The sequence below is a fragment of the Drosophila navojoa genome, chromosome 5 (genome assembly GCF_054131105.1).
Source record: "Drosophila navojoa isolate 15081-1374.11 chromosome 5, UAZ_NAV_1.0, whole genome shotgun sequence".
Lineage (NCBI taxonomy): Eukaryota > Metazoa > Arthropoda > Insecta > Diptera > Drosophilidae > Drosophila > Drosophila navojoa.
The window spans coordinates 24238917-24260316 of record NC_142893.1 but is presented as its reverse complement, the minus strand read 5'-3'; the positions used below and the strand labels follow the sequence as shown (position 1 = coordinate 24260316).

At 38.9% G+C, this 21400-nt stretch overlaps 1 protein-coding gene across 1 annotated transcript in view; it reads left to right on the top strand.

The window, feature by feature from the left end:
- Window positions 1–3055: 3055 nt before the first annotated feature.
- Window positions 3056–21400, top strand: part of mspo (M-spondin) — a 74148-nt gene continuing 55803 nt past the window's right edge. The window contains exon 1 of the mRNA XM_018106703.3: window positions 3056–3918. Within this exon, the coding sequence (XP_017962192.1) occupies window positions 3423–3918 (496 nt within the window). The 5' untranslated portion in view covers window positions 3056–3422. The remainder of the gene's footprint in view (window positions 3919–21400) is intronic.

Below are 21400 nucleotides of genomic sequence, written 5' to 3'. Positions count from 1 at the left end.
AAAAAAAAAAAATAAGAAAAAATACCCAGCAGCACCCGCACAAGTTTTTATTTTATGCAAATGTAAGGTGTCCCAGGTGGGAAATGCACACGTATGCTACGATTCTGCATTGCTCCTGATGCCGCTGCTGCTGCGTCTGCCTCTGTTGTTGCATTTGGCTGCTTTTTGCTCAACATTCAATAAAAGCAACAACAATAACGGCACAGGTGTGTGACGCGCGCAAGGCAATGGGAAGGGATAGGAAATGGCGGGGGCAGCGGCCCTTGGGTTATGCTGTTGCTCTGTTGTTGTTTGTCTGCACGTCTGTGTCTCTGTTTGGCAAATGCCAACTTTATTAGGAATTTTGCAGCTGTTTGCGAGCGTGTGTATGAGTGTGAGTGTTTGTATGGGTGCATGCAAGTCAAATAGATGAAAGCGGAAATCAAAGCCTGAGCCAAAGCTCATTGGCGCTGCTTGCATGCATATATCGACTGTACGTGTGTGTGTGTGTTTTTTAACTCAACTTATCCGCACAGCACATTTGCGTGTAATATGTACGAATGAGTTTTTGTTTTTTTTTTTGTTTCCGATTTCAGTTTTGCTCAATGAAACGCAATGCCGTGTGCAACTGTGTGCGTGTGTGTAAACAGGTGTGGGAGAGACGATTGCAGAGAGTAAGTGAGAGCACGGGCGAGAGCGAGTGCACAGTGCGCCTGTCCGTTGGCTGTGCTGAGCGCAATTGCTGAGCGCAATTTCCCTTTATATTAGCTGCAACAGCAGCTGACAGTGGTGGCACACATTAGTGTTAACAGCTGAAATGTGAAATGATCACATGGAAACCTGTTAGGTTTTATTAGTATTAACGATTCGTATTGTTTCTTTTGCAATGTATTGGGCTATTAAATAAATCCTACTAGATGCTGTTTTCTATTATACTGCTTCAGTATTAGCAATTTCAAAGTCTTCATCATGCCACATATCACCCTAATTAATCACAATTTGGGCTTTTCTTTTGGCTTAGCAATGATTTTACTTGGCCATTAAGCAAACAAAGCTCAAAATGAACATTAGAAACATTAGCACATCATAAGCATAAATTTAACTGTGGCTCATAAAACAGTAAAGCTCCCAACTAATGGACGGCATTTAAGGCGCAATAAAGGCTCCCAAAGGGGCAACTGAATCCCCTCCTCTTCGCCCGCTAGCTACTCTCGCATGGGCACTACCAACCTGTCTAAGACAGAAAGCAAATTGTCCTTTATAATTGACCACAAGTGGGCGCTGTGGTCGTTGGAGGCGTGGCCACCACAGCCCGGACAATACGAATGGATGAATGTAAATGGACAATTATTATTAACTGCAATAAATTTCACGCACGCACAATTTACATAGAGAAGCACGCGAGCGTGCAGAGGCTTACAGTACACCATAGTAAGAGAGAGAGGGAGGGAAAGAGAGATGGTGGGTAAGTGCGGGCTGGGGGTAATGAAGCGAATGGGTGGCTGTTCGGTTGTTGTATTCATGTGGGAGTTGACGACACAATCTACATCACGTACAAATCGTTTAAGTGCAACACATAATTGTTCGAGGACCCCAAAACAGCCATTTTCGGATAGTATAATTGTGTTGAGCGTAGGTGTGCACGCGAGTGTATGTGTGTATGTGTATGTGTGTGTTTGGTATTTAAGTGTGTGTTGGTGTATGTCAATAGCAATTATGGGTGCGGCGTGGATCGAGATTGGGTGGAAAATACACTGAACATAACTGGAGTTCACTTCAGTTGAAAAACAAAAGAAAAATATCATTAATTAATTATGATTATCAATTATCGAATTAAATATTATTATTGAATAAATGAATGCCACTTAAACAAAAACATTTTCCATTTTGTTGTCAGTGTTGCCATTTTCAAAGTCAAAGGGAAGCAGAAGAAAATTAGTTTCAAATTGAGAGAAATAAATTGAAAATATCAAGCAGAAAAATGTTTAGGCGTTTGTAATATAATACAGCTTGTGGATCAGATTTTATACAATTTGGGTTCCTTATTTTAGTTTCGGACTACATTGTATTGCTATATATTTTTCAAATATCCTTGATGTACTTACAACAAATCTGTTGGTCACATTGATTTCCCTTGGAGCAGCTGAGGATCAGCAAATGCCAACAACAGATATAACGTCGATTCTTACTAGTTCATGGTATGCCTGTGCGCTCGCTTAAATTACATAAATTTTTTCAGTGTTTAGTTTTTGGGTGTTAGATCCAGGTAAGTGTTTCTTTTTTTTTGTATTTGCGCCTGGACTAAAAGTTTCGGCATGACAAGCTCCACTTAAGCTGCCACAAACAATGCGCAAAGAATTGAAAAGTAATTTCGACGCACAACTAACGAGAATTTCCCTTCGTTCCCAGCTCTGTGTGTGTGCGTGAAGGCCCACGCTTCAAATCGATGTCATTGTTTGTGTGTTGTTGTTATTGCTGTTGTTGTTACTTAGTTGTGCATTGTCCATTAGCGCGTTGTTTAATTGAATTGTAGCAATTAAAGTGCTTCAATTGATTTTAATCGAAAATTGCGCTCATTGTTGACAACTGTTGTTGTTGTAGCTTACTTGCTCGCTCTGTTTCGCTGGTGCCGCTAAGTACAGTTGGCATTGCATACCAGTCGGCGCTTTGGCAGTTACCGTTAATTGCATGACAAGTAGCGCTTCATTAACGCTGCCCATTCAAATGCCGAAAAGGAAATGTGCAATAATGTGCCCAAAGCCTTGAGGTCAACAACAGCAGCAGCAACAACAGAAACAACAGCAACAACATGAGTGATACGCATATTGCTGTAGCCAAAGCTCAACAGGCTGCTTTTTCGTTTTTCTGCTCGCAAACGAAAAGAAATTTCCCCAACACAGAGCGTAAAAGTACCAACCGGCGGCCACTCTCTCCACTCACTCGCTTGCTCTCTCTCTTTCTCTCTATCCCTCTGTTGGGTTGTCGGGCTCACTGCTCGCTGCTTGCTGCTCGCTGTTCGCTGCATAACTGCCGTTATGCTGTCGCTGGGTGATATTGGGCTGTCGCCGCGACTGCCGCAACATGCGCTCAGCATTCAGTACGCAACGAACTTTGCAAGCAAACGGTTGTCGATGCTCTCGTCGTAGCCCATAGGAATAGCACGCGTCGCCGCTGCCACGTGAATTTCAACAGGGAAAAAGGAACCCAAAAATAAGCACGCGCGCGTTACACATGTGCGTGCCTGCATGTGAATGTGTGTATGTGTGAGCGACTGTGTCGGTGCGTGTGTGCGTGTATTTATTTATAAGCAGCCGCCAATGTAAAAGTGTGCAACAAAGTTGAGAAAGATATAGAGAGCATAAAATAATCCAAAATCTATAAATAAACGAGGCGCTGCAGTTGACAAAAACAGCAGAAATACAAGAGATACGAAATTAAGTGAAATGAAAGCGAAATTCAAATTCGAACAGCTGCTGGCAGCGCTGCTCTGTTCGCTGCTTGCGTTTGCCGTCGCTGCTGCATCGGAAGCGCACTCCGGCAACAGCTACGGTGCATCCTTCATATCAAATCCGGCTATATACGCCTATACCGTGGCCAATCAGCAGCAGCAGCAGCAACCACAGCAACAGCAACAGCAACAGCAAAGACAAAATCTCGACAATCAGAACTTCATAAACTTCGACACTAGCAATTCGAATGCAAATGTGAATGGCAATTACCGCAATTACTACTACACGGATGTCAGTGCCACGCCCACGCAGAACACACCAGCCGTGAGCGCAGCCCCGGCCGCAGCCACGCAGCCAGCCCCCCTAACGGGCTGCACTCTGGACCGCCTGGCCGTCTATAAGGTAGTCCTGCACACCTATTGGACCCGCGAACTCTTCCCCAAGCACTATCCGGACTGGCGCCCCACCGCCCAGTGGACCAAGACCCTAGGTAAGAGCGGCCAGAGTTTATGTTTTCATTTCTCCTCGTTGAGCGCAATTTTTGCTTTGCTAGAAAGTTTCCCTCGTCCTCGACATGGAAGGTAAAACATAGACACACCTGAACTAACATGTGGAAATTTAATCATTATTAAGTTTCGTTTGGTTCTTCAGCTGGGATAGTTTGTGTCGATTTATTTTTAGATCTCGAGTAATTTAAAAGAGGGCAAATCGGGTATATTGGTTGCAAGATCAACTCTGTAACATCAGTGAATAATTTAGTACAGGGTTACATGGGTTTTTACATGGGTTTACTTAAGTAAATATTAGAGAACAATTAAAATGAAATATATATGTATATTTAGTATGTGTATTGTATGAGATAATGCGGATAATGTGCGAGGCAGAAGAAAATATGATTATTGTCCTTCTGAATGGAATATAAATAGTATATAGTAACTGTATATTGTAGTCTTTTTTATTATGAAAATAACTTTGAAAAAATAATATTTCTAATTAGGTTTTAAATAAAATTATATTGTCAGTTTTTATGTATTCCATACTTTATAATGTATTAAAATTATATATTATTTTTTAATTTATACTTCACATTTTATATTTGCAAAAAAAAAAAAAAAACAGTAATAATATTTATTTTAAAAAGTATCTCATACATTAAATATATTTTATTCATATTAATCTAGTTGGTGCTGTTATTTAAATATTTAACTTTTTTAATTGTTTTCAAATCAAACTTTTCTTTCTTATTCTTGTCTTTCATGTTGCCACGAGATTGCAAATGATTGTTTTCATTTGACATTTTCACGAATAACAAAACAATCAATAAAATTAATTTAATTGTTCACCCTTTTTTTCGTGAATAATCATATACATATATATAAGCATATAATCAAGAGTTTAATCAGTTGAATTTATTGGCCACGCTTAACTGAGAATCTAGCTGCGTGTGCTTTTGCATGGGAGGCTGATAAAAATCTTATAAAAATTTGCCAAGTTGGCAAAAGCAGAAGAAGAACAACAACAACAACGATAAACAATAACAAAGCAGGAAGAGAAAAAAAGTTAAGACTAATTTGTCACAATGCTCGCAACTTGGCAGACATATAAAAATAAATCGAAAAGCAATTTCGCAGCCCAAAATATTTGGTTGTATTTGTTGCTGTCGCTGTTGCTGTTGTCGTTGTTGTTGTTGTTGTTGTTGTTTATATTGTTGTTGGGTTAAGTAGATAGATATAGAGGCCTGGCCCAAATAGATGAGATACAGATATAAACACAGATAGCACACACATTGGGGCAGGGCTGCGGAGGGAGTCCTTGGCCGCATTGGCATGTCGCTAGTCTTATCATGTTTTTGCAGATTTAGCTGTCAATTTATAGCACGCACACACACACACACACACACACCGCACATAGAGCGTAAAGGAGTGAGCGAGAGAGTGGGTGGCTGAGAGAGGAATAGAGATGCCTAGCACCAAGGAGCGAGCACGAGGGAACGGCAATGCGAGAGTAGACAAGTAAATCTGACAGCCGAACAAGCGTTGCCTTTTGCCGTAGCATACTTTCAGTCACACCCACAAACACATACATATATACGCACACACCCCGCACAGCCATAAAAAAGGATAAGACTAGCGCCTAAGAAATGCGATTTGTACGTGCTTAGGCGCTGTATGCCTTGCCTCAGCGTCGAGCAAAAACAAAAAGGAAAGTAGAACAAGAAGCAAAATGAGCAAATGCAGTGGAATTGAAATACTCTAACTTTTAGTTCATATATACCTGTCTACATATAGCTTATAAATTGTTTTTGATCTAGTAATCACATCTGTTATATATGTTTCATAAAAGATTTACTTAAAATAAAATCAGCCATTTTGCAGATTTTTTTTTTTTATCAAGATACATAGATATGTATGCCGATATTATTAATGTCATATTAGGCTACATATTTAGCCTCTGCTGAAGAATATGTATTTGAACTATTTTAAACTTAGAATAATAATTAAAATTTTACGCAAAATAGCTGAATAACTGAAGGATGTTTTTATTTTATGATTAGCCCTCTGCTTTATCTGCTTTCGACTGCCCTCTACTGTTTGTAAGCTATAATCACTAGAGAATTCTATCAGATTTCAAGCCTATGGATTTGTTTTATATTTTTGTGTTAAAACATATCTGACATATTATTATTACCAACTTTTCTAAATAAATTTTATCCATATAAGGCTTAAGGTAGCTACAAGAAAATGTATATGTTGAATGTATTTAGAAATCAAATCAATATATTTTAATATCAGCGATAAATATACAGAAAGATTAGAATAATGTATTCAAGCATTACATTTAGAACACATCAAACCAGCTTACAGAGATACAGAATCATTGAAAAAATTATCCTATTTGTGTTCTACGACATTTATGGTGCATCTAATCAATTTATCCTAAGCTATATTTTTTACACATTCTTCGTTTTCGTAATATAATTAAATTTATTTTATAAGACACGACTAAATATGTGGATCATGCTAAAAATATCTTCGCCCTTCGACCGTTACATCACTCGTAGCAAAGTGAACTTACCCTAGGGACAAGCATGAGCGCAGCGAGAAATTGGATAAAGTTGTTGCTCAAAAGCTACTCTTGTGCTGCTTCTCTTCAATTATTGTTGTTGCTGCTATTCGTGTCCTCCTCTGTCTCTTGCTCATCTGGCTGAGGCTCTGCTGAGTTTTGATGTTTTGATTTTTGCACTGTTGCACTTAAGTTGAGCTTTTTTTCATAAGACTTTTGTTTATTTATGATTTTGTTTGTCAGATTATAATCAGAGTACTACAAACGGTAAACAATGCATCAAGAACTAAACTTAAACTATATGTTAAATATGCGAAAACTTCGACCAGAAACTCTGTCAAGTTTATTCAAGAAACATTATTCTCAGAACTATTTTAAAGTCGCTTCTAATTAAATCCAGCATTGCCGAGTGCTCTCCCTCCCCTTATCTTTCCCTCACGCCACTCTCTCGCATTTGCGGTTTATTTTCAGCCTTAGAGCGTCCTCTCTCTCGTCTCTCCCACATTCCCTCTCATCTTGTCTGTGTTGTTTATTGTGTCGACGCTGTAATTTATAGTATTCACCAATTGGAAAACATTGCGTATACGTGATTTATATGCAACTCGTGCAAGTTGGGTGTCCACAGACTTACAGTCCGTACTCTACACTGGCCGTAACTACCCGATATAATGCGTATAATGCGCTTCTTATGCTTAAAATATTGACTTGACAATTTCGAGAATTGCGAGCGATAAATTTTGATGCTTTTCGTTGAAAAGTTTTCCCGCCTTCGTTCCTTTCTTTTCATGCGAATTGCTAATAAATAAAAAATTTTACACCCACTCAATTCTTTATTTGTGCTAGCTTTATATAGCCTTTATTTTCGCTTTATTTATTTGAAATTTATTCGGTCTTAAAAAATCGCTAATAAAGTTAGCGTGAATGACATAAAAAATTCAAGGAGAAGCCCAATAAAAACCTTATATGTGTAACCTGATAAAAATGTTGGACAGCCAGTCAGGCATTTCAGACTGATCAAACATGCAAAAATAAGAGGTATTAACTGAACGAATTATATAAATTAGTCATATTTGTTCTGTCTATTTTTCAAAAAATGCGAATTTAGGTAAAGATTAAATAAAAAGGTGTGAGGAAGAGAGACCAGCTTTGTATAAATAGTTTGGTCTTGTGAGTAAGCAAATAAAAAGGCTTTCAAGTAGTTAAAGAAATTATTATCAGCATTATTCTACCATGAAGTGAGCATGGAGAACATGTAAAGTGCAGAGTGAGCTGCGAAAGCCAGGAGAGAATTGCTTAAGGAGCGAAGAAGCTAAACGGAACCCTTTAAATAAAATAAATAATAATAGTTATGCTGCGATGATTCTGAGCATCCTGGAGTATTTTCTCAGGATTCTCGTTTACGTGGAGTGCGCATATTTGTCAATAAATATGCGTAGCAGCTCAAGTAGTACATCAAATATTTAGAGGAACTGTGTTTGTTGCTTAACAGGCTCCGAGGCTGCGTTTAGAAACGGCCAAAGGCAGCCCGGGAAGCTGGAAGCGCAAAAACCAGTTGAATTAGTAGGAGCTGCTCTTGGGATGGATGGCAGACAGCTTCCTGTTGCTTGTCATGTCCTGTTTATAAATACATACATTTCTATACATCTATGTGTACGTATAAATTTCAGCATCCGTTACATTTCAACTGGCGAGCATTGAGCTGGCACAGCAGCGGGACATCAGGGAGAAAAGTGTTCTGGGAGCTGCAGCTGCAGCTGCAGCTGCTCTTGCTTTACTTTTCTTGCCCTGGGCTCGACCAGGGCGTGGGCGTGGGAGTGGGCGTGGGCGTGGGCGAGTGCTCTGTAAATTTATTATGAATGTTGAAAAACAAGCAGCGACAACAGCAAATGCATTTCTTGTGCCTTTTGTGCCAAGTCATGGCACCCAAGACGACGAAGTCGCCGACCGGCTTGTCCTTTGCACCCGCGCTCATATTCCCAGCGAGTTGTTAAATTTCATTTGGTGACATTGCCCGCTGCCCGCTGCCTGCTGCCTGCTGCCCGGGCGCCGCTGTTTTGGCCAACTTGCAGCTTGTTTTTATCGCAAATTGAAACCAAAATAAAGTTTTTTGCCTCCATGGAGCCCAACTAGCCGCCGAACCCGAACGCAATTCGGACACATTGCGCCAGTTGCAATGCCAACGACATATTTTTCCAGTACCCGCTAAAGCGTGAGTTTTATAAAGGGGTATATTCATAGGCATAGAAATGTAAGGGACGTAACATTTATTTTGTTAATATTAATAAAAAACCAAATTACAATAAAGTAAAAATATACATATATAAGTATATTTGAGTAAAACTTTAACCATTGATAGAGTAGAGTTGAAAAGCTCGACAACTACAGAAAAAGTGGTTTCTATAAAAGAAGTAAAGTTGGAGCACAAGAATAAAGGACCAAAAATCTAGAGATCTGGAGCGGTATAAATAGATCCTTTGGAATTGAGAGATATCCTTTATATAAAAGAAGAGAAAAAGAAGACGACGATGAAACGGCAGAGCTACTTATATGCATTTCTGATATGCCTTATTGCATTTATGATTTAGGTGTTTAATCTGAATAAGTGTAGGAAAAGATGAAAAAAAACAAGTAAGAAAGCTCTAGTCGAGACTGCTCGACTACGAGATCCCCTGAACCCTACAAGCAACTGATATTTCAAAAATAATTAGGAAACACACACGCACACACACACGCATACATACAAATACACGCACACACACACGCATACAAACAAACACACGCATACACACACTCGCATATACAGGCGATTGCGCTTGGGTTGCGCTGCAGTGTTGGCAATATAATGAAAACTTATTTGTTGAATAATTTAATTTCTAGACGTACGATCGTAATGAAACTTTCAGAACGTAATCATAATGTTAAAATGTATGTGTATACCGAAGCACAAGTCTCTAGTATTTGATATACGACTTTTACAAAGATTAGGGTGAGGGGGTGGATTTGGGGGTGGGGGGTAAATTTTAACAAAAACCGAAATTGTATGACATGCGTCTTAATATACATTTTAAATTTGGAGACTGTAGCTTGAAAGATGTAGGAGATATAATTATTTAAGTGATCTTCGATAAGGTTTTTTATCGATAAAAAAATATCGGAATGAGTTATCGCTTTTTAGTGATAAACTCGATCTGCGCGTGATATATACGGACATTTTAAAAAAAAGTTGAAGTCTCTAGCTCTTATATCTTCGGAAATCGACGCGTTCATACATACGGACGGACGGACGGACGGACGGACGGACGGACGGACGGACGGACGGACGGACGGACGGACGGACGGACGGACGGACGGACAGACAGACGGACAGGGCCAAATCGACTCAGTTTGTCGTCCTGATCAAGAATATATATACTTTGTGGGGTCTGCCACGCCTCCTTCTGCCTGTTACATACTTTTAACAAAACCATTATACCCTGATTTCCCATTGTCAATGGGTTCAGGGTATAAAAATAACAAGAAAATGTTTTTAAAAGATGATAAGAATAAGGAAGAAATATAGGTTGAAAAAGATTTGTAAGACAACATTGGGACTATAAATAAAATGAAGTCTTCCGTTTTTATATATATATTTATATATATTCAATAAAATATATTGCGATTTATGTTTTTATATTTAAACATGAATAACATAAGAATAAGTCGATAGAATAAATATTTAAGCAGAACTAAGTCATAATTGAGCTATTCATATACAATAGCTGATGAAGCTCTAATCTTTTTATTATTGCGTCCTATGCTCCATCTAGGATATCTCTTAGTTGTGCGGTTCTTTACCATCTGCCAAGTATCTCATATTTCTATTTTATTATTATTTTTTTCGCTTTGAAGCTATTCGCTTTTTGTTCTGGATACTTTTTGGCCCGAATGGGGCATTCAACACTTTTTGTTTAGCGCAAGCAAGTTCTGTGAAAATAAATAAAAATTTTTCTCTATTTTCGCCAGTTTTATTGCATTGCCAGTGCTTTTTGTTTCTCAATTCTCAAGTGCCTTCGCCAGGATATGCTCGCTGCGCCTTTCCCTGCTTGCAGCCTTGATTGTGCCGCTTGAAATGAAATGCTGCCCGTTCGCAAGTGCATTGCAAATCGAGCTACTCGAACGAAAACTTTGATTTCGAGAGGGGACACACAGCGCTTGATGTCCTTTGCAGCCAATGCTAATGCGAATGAGTACTTCAATAAAACCAGATGGTAAATAACAAGAATTGCCTGTGTCCCTGGGCATAAACGAGAACGAACTTCTTTGGCCTTGAAGACCTCGAAGTAGGCCGTAATTCCTTTTGACATTTTACTGCAACTACCACGTGCCCCTGCCTTGGCTGCGTTGGGAGGCGTTGCGTTAGTTGCCTGCGTGTCCTGGCCATTATCCTGCTGTGCCTTGGCCTCTGGCATGTGCGTGCTCCTACACTTGGTGTTAAATGCCGAGCCTGCGGCTTTTTCACGCCTCCTTTCTTTCATTGTTCCAAGCAAGCACCGCCCCGCCCCCGCCCTCGTCCTAGCCACCTAGTTACGCAAATGAAATGCCAAAAATGCTTCTTGTTTTTGGTTGCAAATGAATTATAAAAAGCTTTTGCCAGTTCCGCAGTTCTCTATGTGTGCTTCATAAATATAACATGTGCCTAATTCCCACCCACAATCTGAGCATGTGTGTATGGGTGTGTGTGTTTTATATTTTATGCACCCCCAAAGACACATATTCAGCCAGCAGCACTCTAGCTTCAGTCTTCGGTCTGGTCTGGGCCATGTCATTGCACCTTTCGCTCTTGTTGCTGGCAAAGTTTTGCGTTTCGCCTCGTAACAAACTTTAAATGTTTGCAATTTTTTACACGCACTCAGCGCACAAAAAGGACGAGCGAACCCTGAGACAAAGAGGAAATCACAAGGCGCTTGTCTGCCTCGCCCAATCAAACTCGGAGGAAAACTACAATAGCTATCAATTTATGCATGTGTGTGTGTGTGTGTGTGTGTGTGAGTGTGAGTGTTAGTGTGAGTGCGTCTGGGCAGAGAACTGCTGTAATGCTCTTTCTGTAGGAATAACTTTTTGATTCATATAATTCGAGCACTCATGGCCAGGGTATACTTTTCTTCCAAGTAAGCCAGAAAGAGCTGAACTCATGTTTTGCCAGGGCAAAACAAAAGAGAAGGAAAATAATTTGTTATTTCGTGACCTTAGATTCTATTGCTTACTGGGCGGGCGACGTCGTGGGCTTTGGGTTCAAGGTAAAGTGAAATTCATTCTAAAAATAAATGATTTAATCGTTCATGGCTATTCAGCTAGACTGGCTGCCAGCTCTTATTCCTGTTAAGGAGCTTAATATCAATAGTTAAATAAGAAATTGTTGTGAATATTTGTAAATTTCTTTAACTAATAACTAATATCTACACATATATATACGGGTAAAAGTTTAACTTTGTTAACACTGTGTTAACATTTGAATTTGTCATAGAATCACAGATCTTTTAATAGCACATCATGCTCAATATATTGCCACTCAACACATAGGGAATAAATATTCAACCTTATGTTATTTGTGATTTGCGATAAACATAATGTTAGATTCATCATTTTACATAGAAAATAATTGGAAAGAACTCAACCATGAAAGTATATAAATATGTTATGAAAATATTCTTTGTATAAAAATACAATTTAATCGAAATAACCCCAAAATGTAAGGAATATAATATTTTTACTTAAATTCAACTTTGTTTTTGCTTATAACAAATATTCTCTTTAGTTGAATTAAACTTGCACAAGCCATAAATAATAACATAAACGAAAAAGCAACTCAAAATAAACAAAATATTTCTCGTACGAGGACAATAAAAAATATGAATTTATTTCAATGCGCTGATTACTCTCTGACTCTCTGCAGATGGTCTGCATCTCTGGGGACTTTTGGGTGCGTAGCAAACGTCATTACAAATTCATAATGCCCGCAGTAGTATACCTGTAATGTGTGTGTGTGGGCGTGTGTTTATGTGCGTGTTAGCCAAGACGCACTGCTAAAATCATAGCGCTCAACTTGGGGCAGACTCTCGTCTTGTGCGCTGCAGCATAAGTACATTAATAATAAATGTAAATTTGCTGCTTCATTTTTCTCTCTCTTTGTTAGCCATTCTAGCTTTGGCTTTATGGGGGCAGGCGTTGGTGGGGGCGGGCGGGGCGTTGTCTTGCGATTCGGAGCTGCTTGGCCAACTCGGCTCGCGCTCCGAGGTGTTATAATTAAAAGCAACCGCTGCTTAACTTTTCGTCGCGCCTTTGGTATGCTTAGCTAGACGTTGGCTTTCATATAGCCACGCCTTGCTATGAATTACGCCCCTCCGGCGCCCATCAGTCCACTCCCTCGCTCATTCGCTTGCCCAGCTCCTGTTTCCGCTTCTGTAAGCTGAGCCGCGTTTTGCAATTTTTACTTGTCGTCCTTGGTAAATCACAGCGCACACTGGGATCGGCCAAAACAAATTGGTTGTACCGCATTTTTTTCTTTTCGTAGGGTTCTTATATGGCAACTAGCCTGACAGAGGGTACATCGGTTTTGTCATTCAATACAAGCCTGAAGTAGCTGAGTTATGCAGCCAACTATGTCAAACGGGATCTGAACTTTGTGAGACTATTAAGGGTATCGGAATGGTATTCGTTCCACTTAAAACTTTCTTTGAAGGAATCAGTACAGTATTGATGCCAAGTAGAGTAACTATGTAAAATAATACATGAATGCATGCAATGTCCTTTGACTGCAAGGATATTACGTCTTCGACCCAAGTTTCCCATCTAACTTTTTGTTTTTACTTTTCCTCCAATTTCTACTTCTTCTCTATGCTGCGCATTTACGTGCATGAATAAATTTTGTTGTTGCTGCTGCTGTTGCTTGTCTTTTATGTCTACACATTTTGTGCTTTGTCAAATTCGTGTCATTATTCATTCATACATGATTAGGCAACAGCACAGGCACAACAAATACAACAACACAAAACAGACAACAGACAACAGGCAACAGCAAACAGCGCACAGGTTTTGAATTACACGCTGCCAAGGAGCTTTGGACTCTGGGGTGTTGCCAGGCCCAGGCCCAGGCCCACCAACCACGCCTCTCGCCCCCCCTCTCGCTCTCTTCTTCCTTGCCGCGCCGACTCCTGCCGAAATGCCCTGATGGATAGTCGGCGGCAATGTTGATGTCTGCTCGCAGACGACAGGCGTGGCGGCGTTGCCAAATGGAAATTAATGAATGAAATTTGATATACTGTCAGTTATCCAACACTGGCTGGCGACGCAGTCGCTGCCGATGCCAATGCCAGGGCTACCAGCCGCATCAGCATATAATTTAATTTATGCGCACGTGCTTCGCATATAGCGGAAGGCTCGGCTTATTTTAATGCGGCATTTGAGCGCTTTAAACCAATTTTAATTTGCCATCAATTTAAAATTATTCTCCCCATATACATACATATCCATCTATACTATATTCATATATGTGTATTCAATTTATTATATTTACTTGCTAATTTAACAAACAAAAAAAAAAAAAAAAAAAAGAACATGTGGAAGAGCTGACAAAAAATAAATTAATACATTTAAAAACAAGTAAGAAGACTCTAGTCGAGACTGCTCGACTAGGAGATACCCTGAACTCTGCAAGCTGATATTCCTATCATTCTGCACTTCTTTTATACACGCACACATACATGCATATGCATCCACTCTCACGCGCCTGCACTCTGCTAACTGCGTAGTAAGCAGCGACTGCGCTTGGGCTGCGCTGCAGTGTGGGCAATAGTATGAGAATTTATTTGATAAATAACTTTTTTTGTAGACATGCAATCTTAATGAAATTTTCGGAGCGTAATCATATGGTCAAAATGTGTGTACATTCCAAAGCACAAGTCTCTAGTACTTGAAATACGTATTTTGCAAATTGGGGGCGAAGGGGGCGTGGTATCCAAAATCTGTTGATTACAAAATGTTTCTATTCATCATATCTATATACACAGTAAATCTGAAGTCTCTATGTCTAATAGTATTCCAATGAGGCTCGAAAAACAAAATCAATTTTTCGATTATTCTCGATAAAAAACTTATCGGATGAGTTATCGAAAAAATAAAGCAAACTCGTACTGCGTATGGTATACACGAGTATGCACAAAAAATTTCAGCTCTCTAGCTCTTATATCTTCTGAGATCTCGGCGTTCATACGGACGGACGGACGGACGGACGGACGGACGGACGGACGGACGGACGGACGGACGGACGGACGGACGGACGGACAGACGGACAGGGCTATATCGACTCAGCTCGTCGTGCTGATCAAGAATATATATACTTTATGGGGTCTGCGATGATTCCTTCTGCCTGTTACATACTTTTACACAAAAACATTATACCCTGATTTCCCATTTTCAATGGGTTCAGGGTATAAAAATAATAATAATAAATAAGCACATATATGTATACGTACATATAAAAAAACGTTTACACACTTGACTCTTTTTTTCTCGCTTTTCCGTTACGCAAATTGGCATAAATTAGCCGCGCTAATTACAAATAAATTGCGCAATTTGTTTTTGTAACACAGGCAGCAGCAACAACAACAACAACAACAGCCGCAGCAGCAACAACAAATGGAGGCAATTATTATTGTAATGTGATTACATTATCTATATGATTACAATTTAATTATACCTCAGATGTGCTGAACTGAATTTTCCCGAGTATTTAAATTTACAAAGTGCATACAATAATATTTTTGGAATGTATATCTATTTATTTTTGTATAGATTAGAGCTAAAGTAGTAAATAATAAGTTTTTTAAATTCAAATTTCCGCTTACTGTTAAATGAAATATTTCATGTAATATTGCAAGTTGTTTCTACAGCTTTGCTACCGAAGGTGTCGTAGATAAGTCTGATGGTACAACTAAGATCACATTGTAGATCTATATTAGAAGATAATTCTATTAACAGTGTATTGAGCTGTTAATAACATAAGTGACAATGCTGGGGGTGTTAAAGCAAACTTTTATCATTATACTCTATACATGTATGTTCTGTAAGCCTTGGTAAATTTGATTTTCAAAATAAATTTAATAAAATTTACTATTTATTGATTGAACAAATTTATAACTGTCCAAATATCAGTCAGTTAATCAAGAGACCTATTATTCACTAAGGCATTGAAACATTGAATATATATATTTAAAAGAAACTTATTTTCGAACTGTGAAAATCATTTCGAAGAGACACAAGCTACAGTACAATCCTTATTTCTAATAATGTGATCAATATTGATCAGAATTTTATTTTGAACCTTCAAATCTAGTTTGTTTGTCATAAGACTTGATAAATAAATGAATGGGACTATACGTAAAAAACATTTCTTAGGGTTCTACTCGCTATGCTTTAGGTGTTTCCAAGTCTTGCATTTTCCACAATTTTATTTTCTATAAAAGGTCCAAAAATATAATTTAATTTGTTAAGACAATGTTTCTAAGAGCTCTATAGTGATTCTTTATGCTTAATAAAATTATAAATTATTTTTTCATTAATTAATTAACTATATTTTATAGTTTTATTTTGGCATTATATGTTTTTTCAATTTTTGTTTCTTTGCTTACTTAAATATCGAAAAAATAATATTTTCCAACTGTATTCCATATGCAATAAAAATAAATACAATATATACATTTTTCTTTTCAAACGTCGAGTAACGGTAAACAGTTATTTCGAAGTCATATATAGTACGTACATACATATACAAAAATATATAAATAATTTCTGGATTGCATGAATGCATTTAAATCATTTATTATTATTGATGTTGACCAATATTTATTTATAAACTTTGAATTGATTAAGCAGTCGGTAATCAACTAGTACCTCTTTGTTTTGGTGCTATTCACTCACTCAATATTTAATTTTCGTTAAGCCGAGCCCCTATTCACAAATAGGTTGTTATCTTGCCATAGAGCTTCCACTGTCTCTCATCGTCCATATTACCCCATTTATTTGATCTATCTCACACAATTTCACCTTTATTTTATTGTGGAGCATAAAAATCATGACATTTTAATTGCAATATTTATGACACAATTATCCACAAAAAAAAAAAAAAAAAAAAAACAACAACAACAACAACGGCGGTGTGGCAGCTGGTGCTTAAGCGACAAAGCCTGATTCTGATTTAAATGTGATATTTACACAGTTCTTGTTTTGGTTATTTATGCTATTGGCTGTGTTTGCGTGTGTATGAGAGTGTGTGTTTGTGTGTGTGTATTTGCGTGTGCATGTTTATTTTTCGTAATTTTATTTGTATTTAATGCTCGGCGCTTAAAAGTAGGCTACAGGCGGAATACAAATATATACGAATGGAAATCCATTCGAATTCTGAGAGATCCTAATTAAGTGTCGCCCATAAATCATGAATCCTGAAAAGCGCCTCATTAATAATGCATTTGCATGCGGCAGACAAATGAAGCCCGATTCGAAGAACTCCTTTCTTTTCGCCTTTGCAGTTTTTTCTTGTCGTTGGGGTTATTTATGAGAGCAAGCCCCATCGGCCCAGATCCCAAAAACTTTTGACCACACAAAATGCCTTAATGCTCGCAATATAAAAAAAATCTGGCCAAGATATGTTGGAGTTGGCTTTTGAGTTATGCCGGGCCACAAGTTACAGTTGCTGCTAATGGCAGCCTAATTATGCTGACCACAACGAATGCGACCGCACACATACACATACACACAAGCGTACGCGCTCACGCCCTTCGTAACCCCTTCTCGTACTTTTTCTCGTGTCTCTGCCCTTGTCTGGGGCATAAATTTATGCTCATTGCTTTTTCCGGGCAACTTTAAGACGCGCGCACCTTTTGGACTACATAAATCTTGGCCAGGTGGGTGCGTTTTGTGTGTGGGCGTGAACTTGACGCCCCCTGCGCGCCCCTGCCTCCTCCTGCGCTTTATGCGGCAGACAAGGCGCAGACAACATGCGTGTGGCAAAGCCAACGCGACGCACAAAACTTTGTCTGCCTTTGCTTAATGCGCTCTGATTGTCTGGGTGTGCATGTGTGTGTGTGTGTTTCTGTGTGTGTGGGTGCGAGTCTGTTTGTGTCTGTGTTTCGTTTGCGCCCTACGGCTGGCTCTTCTATGAGAAATGTCTACAAATTATAGCACAGTTGCTGCTTATTTAGACCTTTATCGGAGCGGGAGAAGCAGAAGTAGAAGAAGAAGAGAGCAGGAGCTGAGTAAACCCCGACCAAGTGGGTATTACAAGTTTCGGCTCAAGTTAATGCGAGCTGTGAACCTCTTATTCATCGGAACAGCTTACTCGACTTGAGTTTTAGGCTCTGTTACAGTTGCGGCAAACAGTTTCGAGTTCGCTCTTCGCTAACAATTCCACCGACCAAAAACTTCATAGTTGCAAAGTAATTTGAGTGCTATTAAATTATTTAAGTATTTATGGCAGCTCAGATAATAAATAGTATGAGCTTAACTACACAAATATTATTGTTGTGGATGAATGAACTATGAATTTAGTTTGAAGATTATAAAGTATTATATATGTATGTATGGCTGTATGGCTGTGTGCAAATATATTTATATACATGTACATATAATCTCTTTAAATACGGTATTATTAGTATGATATATATATTAGTACTTAATTTTTATCATAGAGAAGTTTATAAAGGAAATTATATAAAATGAAAATATAATGATATTATGATTGATTTGTCCAAGGAGAACAAACACCACGATATACTAGATTACCCAATTAGCAGTTACTGCAGTTCAAAATGATTAACAAATACTGGTTCGGTACTGGACCAATAGTAACCAAATATTTATTGCATTTAGACTTGGATTAGATTGCCTTTAACCTGCAATTATATCATAAATAAAATAAATAGATGGGTTGTTTCTAAACTCTGTAAGATATAGCGAGCTAATGGACTTGTTTGGTTCCCAATACATAATCGGAATATGATAATAGGATATACATATTTAATTTAAGCTATTTTCTGTTAAATTCGAGAGACTAGACTGGACTAGGCTAGACTTTACTATATTAACAATAATTTTGTCTTTGCCTTCTTCTTTTTTGTATTTTTTTTGCTTATTCGATATTTCCATCAGCATTCTCGGCATTTTTTATCTCTTACCTAACCCCAATCGCAACGTTGTTTGTGGCATTTTTCGTCTGGGCTTCTATATACATATATATGTTATACAAATATTTCATTTGCTTATGCCGAGGCACGCGTGTCCCACTCCCAGTGCAACCGAAGCGCCTGCGACTGTCTGGCACAGTTTAACGCAATAATTAAGGAAACGCCGAAGGAGCAGCACCCAAAACAGACGTTGCCTCGTATTAAATTCGATATTTATACATGTTTCTCTCTCTATGTATATGTATAGATATTTATCTTTATGTATTGGAAGGAAACTTCGTGGAGAGCTACGTGACACGTCTGAATAAATTGTTGTTGGGAGTCGCCGGCGGCGCCTCGCATCAAATTTGAGTGCTTGCAATGAAGCAATAAAACATAAATTCATTTAATTAAGCAATTTGATGTGGCAAGACTCAAAGACACAGACATAAAAATAAAATTTAACAAGCTGCCAAGCCGGAGGGAAGAGAGAGGAGCGCGCTGAGGCAATAGAGGAGAGTGGGCCAAAATGGGAAAGTTTTGATAGTGAGCAATTGGTACGCATTCGACCCCAGGGAGTGGCAATATTTTGTGCCCCAGTTAATAGCGAAAGTGGATAGCGAAAAGCGAATAGCGAATAGCAAATAGCGAACAGAGGAAAGCAGGAAAAGGCACTGAAAGGAAGCTGGAGGAACATCAAAGTGTGCTGTGTGAAAATTATACAACTTTTCATTTTTATGGTCATGCGGCGGCTCAATTTTGCTGGTCAATCAGGCGTATAATAAGATAAAGTCATTGCTATCACATCGCCTGATGGCGCTGATGGAGCTGAGATAGATGAGATGATGGACTGCTCGGATACCAAATTAACCGTTATCCCTCAAGTAATCGCAATGCATTTCAAGTGGGCCGCAGCTAGCTGGAAGCCCACACAAATCAGCACAGAAGTTTCCAGTTTCCAGCGAACAGACTAGGGTAGCTGCCGTTTGGGTCCGGGCTTGGGTTTGTCAACCCGCAGGAAACACGAGCTATACCCTGGACAACTTCAAAGCAGAGCAACAGCAAATTAAATGTAAAAACTCTTCGGATTAAATATTGCCAACAATATTAAGTACATTTTCACGGCGACGTCGTCCAAGTGGCTGACAAACCCTTCGAAGCAATCAAATCACAAAATTTCTTTGGGGTCTGCAAAACCAATTACAGTTCGGCCTGTTGGCAGTTGAGGGGTGCACGACGTTGTGGTTAGAGAATAATAATATATAAATTCTAAATTGTCTTTAAGCTGAAAGTATATACCGCAGAATTTTATATTGCTTTGTTCTTAAGCCTTAAGTCGCTCAAAGGCATTTTATACTCTTTTAAATCGGGTCATGCCTTAGATTTTCTAGGCTCATCATGGATGTTTTATTTTTGGCCTGCTTTAATTTATAGTGAAATCTTTTATTTATCTGTATGTAGTCCATATATATTTAATAGTACCAATGTATCTTTTCTTTGAGAATATTATTTAATACAAAAATAAAATCAAACAAATCAATAAACAAATCAAGTTGATTGGCAACATGTGAGTCTCTAATTTAGGTCTATTAGCGCGGGATCAATTCGAGGCGCATTTTAAGTGTGCTCAAAGTTTTGACCAATAGAAATAAATACAACAGAACATGAACAGCTTGAATGTGCAAGAGAATGCGCTAAAGCGTTAAAAAATATACTTTGAGTGGAAGTAATAGAGGAGCAGGAGCAAGAGCAGGAGCAGGAGCTGGAGCTCGAGGAGGAGGAAGAGTAGAAAGACGTTGTCTTGTGTGTGTTGGGGGTCGGTTAGGAAAGTAAAAACTTGGCTAAGCGTAAATAAAGCAAATAAACTTAACGCAAGCAACGCGAACCCCGAAAAAGTCAAGTTGACTAAGCTACTTGTTGTTGTTGTTGTTGTTGTTGTTGTTGTTCTTGTTTTGGCCAAAGAAAGTTGTGCTCAAGTTTGGTTTTGAGACAGTTTAGAGTTTGCTTAGCAGCCAAACAAAAACCATAGCATACAACGGGGCGTGTTTTGTGGGCAGCTAACGAGAGAGACAGAGAGGCAGCGAGAGAGAGTGAAAGAGATAGAGGGAGTGAGAGTGAGAGCGAGAGCGAGGCCGAGGTAACAGCCGTTGGTGTTGGTGTGAATAATGTTGCTGTTATTTATGCCTCAATGCGTCACGCCCCAAAAGCCGCACCAACCGCCCCCAAAGAGTGGCAGCAGAAGAAATTGCAATTTCCACGCCCAAGTTTCGGGCACTTTCACTTTATGGGCAGGGAGCAAGCCCTGGCTGCTGCTGCTGCTGCTGCTGCTACTTTTTATTAAAAGTTTTCCTACGCCCAACAACAACAACAACAACTACAGCACGGGCGCATTTTTTAAAGTGTTTTTTATTGTCGCGTTAACCGACCGCAACGACTTGCAGCCTGTTGTGGCAAGGGGCGTGGCAGGGGCGCTAACTTTGCCAGCTGCGTAAGTGTAAATTATTGTTAAGGTCAAAAAGTTTTCTTCATTTTTTCCCACTCTCTTTTCTATATATACATACATATGTATATACAATTTTTTTTTAGCTGTGACTAGTTTTGCTTAGTTTCGTTGACTGGGCTATAAGTTGATGGCTTTAACTGTAGCACGCGCCGGCCAGCCCCACTGACTGCATAATTTTCGAGCACATTTCACTTAATTAACGCGCTCATAAA